General features: G+C 49.5%; 1 protein-coding gene across 1 annotated transcript in view; it reads left to right on the forward strand.

Moving 5' to 3' along the window:
* TBX15 (T-box 15) overlaps positions 1 to 3,544 on the forward strand; it is a 100,776-nt gene extending 97,232 nt beyond the window's left edge. Inside the window, exon 8 of the mRNA XM_011366440.2 lies at positions 1,093 to 3,544. Within this exon, the coding sequence (XP_011364742.2) occupies positions 1,093 to 1,877 (785 nt within the window). The 3' untranslated portion in view covers positions 1,878 to 3,544. The remainder of the gene's footprint in view (positions 1 to 1,092) is intronic.
* Positions 3,545 to 4,124: the final 580 nt, after the last annotated feature.

A 4,124-nucleotide genomic window follows, 5' to 3' on the forward strand; every position in this document is an offset into this window, starting at 1 on the left:
TTGGTTGTCCACCCGGGCTGCACATTAGAATTACCTGGGGAAATTTTAAGACAGTATGGATATGGAGGTCCCGTACTCAGAAATTCTCAGTCTGTCTGAGGTGGGATTCTGGAACCTCAGCAGTTCTTAAAGCTCGCAGCTGCTCCGAGCTTGAGAACCACTTATCCAACTCGAGTTCTCATCTTCTAGAAAAGGAAACTGAACCCTAGAGGGGAGAGCGGCTTGCCAGGGTCAGAAGGGGGTTAGTGTAGGCCGTGAGTACAACGCAGATCCCCTGGTTTTATGACCTGTTTGGCCTCTCATTATTAGTATCCCAAACCCAAGGATTATATTTACAGTCTCTGTTCCAGTCTCTGAGACTGGGCAGGCTCTAATAAGAGGAGATTAGCAGAGCCTCTGGATCATAATGATTTCATTTTGGGTTAGCTTTGCTGTATGCGAACCTAGCTCTTGTAATTGTACTCATAATGTCTTTCATATGACAGAACGTCAATCTCATATCTCAGTTCCCACTACCTGGGCCCCTCAGCCCTCCCAGGCCTCAACCTTGACTTGGCATCCTGCCCCAGTACCCCATTTCCGCTGAGATTAAGGTCCTGAGATTTGGTATCCTATATTTTTAGCTGGAAGACTAAATATGGTGAAGTAAGCAACATTGCCAAGTTGAAATACTTATGTAATGCATTTCCACTGAGAACGGGAAAAGCTGAGCGAATGGATTTTAATGCCGATTAGCAGAGGTCTTACTGGAAAGCGAAGCCGATGGTGAGAAAAGGCAGAGTGAATATTGGAAGGTTTATTACTATTATGATTACTTTTAAAAAACACGACTTATTAAGACCTACTTCACAGAGAAACAACCCTCTTTGTCCTCTTTTGGAGTGTGTATGTGTGTGGGTGTGGACGTGTGTATGTGTGCACGCACAGGTGGAATCACTTAGCATAAGTCTGCTGAGTTAAGAGAAAGCAATGGTTATGTAAAACTCAGCCCATCTTGGACATTTGAGGGTACCTCCTGCATGGCTTGCATCTGGCCTCGACAGACAACTTAAAAGGCCTCTGTCTCAATGGAATTCATGTTTTATTTTTCAGGGGGCAGCACAGGCACTTCCCCAACCACCTCCAGCACTGGGACACCATCCCCTTCGGCTTCATCTCATCTTTTATCTCCATCCTGTTCTCCTCCAACCTTTCATCTGGCCCCCAACACTTTCAACGTGGGCTGTCGAGAGAGCCAGCTGTGTAATCTGAACCTCTCTGATTATCCACCATGTGCCCGAAGCAACATGGCTGCCTTGCAGAGCTACCCAGGGCTGAGTGACAGTGGCTACAACAGGCTCCAGAGTGGCACTGCTTCAGCCACCCAACCCTCCGAAACCTTCATGCCTCAGAGGACTCCATCCCTGATCTCAGGAATACCAACTCCTCCCTCGTTGCCTAGCAACAGCAAGATGGAAGCCTACGGTGGCCAGCTGGGGTCCTTCCCCACTTCCCAGTTCCAGTATGTCATGCAGGCCGGCAATGCAGCCTCCACCTCCTCATCGCCACACATGTTCGGGGGCAGCCACATGCAGCAGAGCTCCTACAATGCCTTCTCTCTCCACAACCCTTACAATCTGTACGGATACAATTTCCCCACGTCCCCTAGGCTGGCCGCAAGCCCAGAGAAACTGAGCGCCTCGCAAAGCACTTTACTCTGTTCTTCTCCTTCCAATGGAGCCTTTGGCGAGAGGCAGTACCTGCCCGCGGGGATGGAGCACGGCATGCACGTGATTAGCCCTTCGCCCAGTAACCAGCAGGCGACCAACACCTGTGACGGCCGGCAGTATGCGGCGGTCCCCGGCTCCTCCTCCCAGATGTCGGTGCACATGGTTTAGTGGCCAGTGCAAACACCACGGAGCCTGCCGCGGCCGCGGCCCCTCCTCTCGGGAGCCCGGTGCCTCTGCAACGCGGGAACTGCGTGTTTTTTTCTTTTTTCTTTTTTTCTGGAGGAGGAAATCATATACCCAAGAACAACGAGAGACATTTAAGCCACTGAAGTGTACCTGCGGTGGAATCATCTCCAACTCAGTGGCCGTTTTCCTGCCTTCCCAAAGCTTAGTTTTATAAAGCATCGTCTACCCAGAGTGGCCTTTGAAGAAAACTGAATAATCATTTTATAATAATGTTAAGGGAGATGCTAGCGTTTAGCAGCTGTGAAAAGTTAGCTGCACACACACACACACACAGACCTACCCATACATACATGCATGCATACACACACACGTTCCTACACAGACTCAGACACACGCATCCATGCACACTGACTCAGAACTGGGCGAGCTCTGTGGAGAGGCTCAGAACAGGTGCTTTCACCAGGAGTTTGCGTACAACACTAGATGGACGGGGCCAGCGGCGGCTGTCAACCTCTCTCCGCTGCAGCTTCCCGTGTTTCTGGAACGAACCGTGTATCCTGGAGCCCCTTCCCATCCGTGAAGGTGGAGAGGCATCCGTACTACAACTGGACCTGGCTTCTTGAAAAAGACTGCTTTTAAGTTCTGGTTGTCTTCACTCAGTATGCTATCACTGACGTTCCCAGTGGTGTCTGTGAAAAGAGGGAGTAAGAGCAGCTGAATGAGAGAGAGAGTGAGAGAGAGAGAGAGAAAGACTTGAGGGCAGGAGGCGGAGAGCGAGACTGAGAGAGGAAGTGTGAGCTGTGATGAGAGTTTTAATTCGCCAAGGAAATCTGGTTTTGGTTTGTTTCTCTCCGTTCTCCCTACAGGTTATGGAAAGAACCATGGCATTATTGAGGAGTAAACGTCTCTGGGACACTGTGCGTGGCCAGGATGCTGGCAAGAGGGACCGGGGCAAGGAATGCATCTCGATCCCACAGCTCTGACGGCTGTGACCCTGAAGAGGGGCGCGCCGCACGGGGAGTGCCGACTCCAGCGCAAGCGCCTGGCAGGGCAAGGGACTTAGAAGGAGTGCGAAGAAGAGCGTCAGAATCCTGGCGGACGAAGGAAACCAAGCGCAGAGGCGACAGAGAGGCCTGGCCCCAGTGCGCCAGGCCCAGACACCGGACCCGCCTGCCCGCTCACAGCCCGTGGCAGGAGAAATCCCGTCACGGCCCAGGGAATTGCAGATGGCCCTGTACATCTCCCACTCGCCCTTAGAGCTCCATTTTTTTAATCAAATAGTTCATTGCATTTTGAAGTTTTGGGTTTTTTCCCTTCATCTTTCCCTTCCCTTGAAATCCTTTAATGATTAAGAAAACAAGTGGAGTTTGGTGCCAGCTAAACTTTTAAAAATGGTGTGGAAATGCAAATAATGCCAAGTAAAATAATACAGATATTATTAAGATTTTTGGTTTTGAGGTGTTGTAGATAAGTGTATTTATGTGCCTAGTGGGGAATTCGATATTATGAATATTAAAAAAGGGGGCAATAAAAAGGGTATGTAAAATATGTATGAAGAAAATGTGTATAAAAATTTGCCCTTATGCACGGAACTGTCTCAAAGTGCCAAGCACAGAAAGCCGCTAAATAAAATCTTCGCCATTATTTTCTGCGTGTTTGTTCACATGGAAAAGTAGGTAGGGGCCTGTGCATCTGCATTATGCTTTCCAGTGAGCACAGCACCGTCACCTCTGCCACTTCCCGTGACCTTGATTCAGACTCCATCCGGAAGATACTACTGTCCACATCCCGTGGTTAGAAACTGAGGTCCAGAGAGGTCGAACGGTCAACTGGAATCATACAGCCCCTCAGAGAGGGAAGTAGAACCTGAAACCAGGTCTGACTCTAGTGGGCCGTTCACTTGCAGGTTCTCTGGAGAGACCTGTGAGTCTAACAGCCATCCTCACGTAAACCGCGTGCCAGACATTACACGGTCTCTCGTCGAATCCTCCCACAATTCTGAGATGGGTATTATCATTTTATAAATCCAGAAATAAACTTTAAAAAGATTAAGTACTTGACCAAGGCTTCAGGGTAGCAAGTAGTTCAGATGGCACTTTGACCTTGGGGCCTATGCTATTAGTACAAAGTCATTCCTTGAAGTCCTAGCAGTCCTGTGAGGCACTTGGACAATCAGGAAAGGAGACACATTCTAAGGGGGTGAGGCGGGACTGCCTCTGCGGCTGGACT

The sequence above is a fragment of the Pteropus vampyrus genome, unplaced genomic scaffold (assembly GCF_000151845.1).
Source record: "Pteropus vampyrus isolate Shadow unplaced genomic scaffold, Pvam_2.0 Scaffold6, whole genome shotgun sequence".
Classification (NCBI taxonomy): Eukaryota; Metazoa; Chordata; class Mammalia; order Chiroptera; family Pteropodidae; genus Pteropus; species Pteropus vampyrus.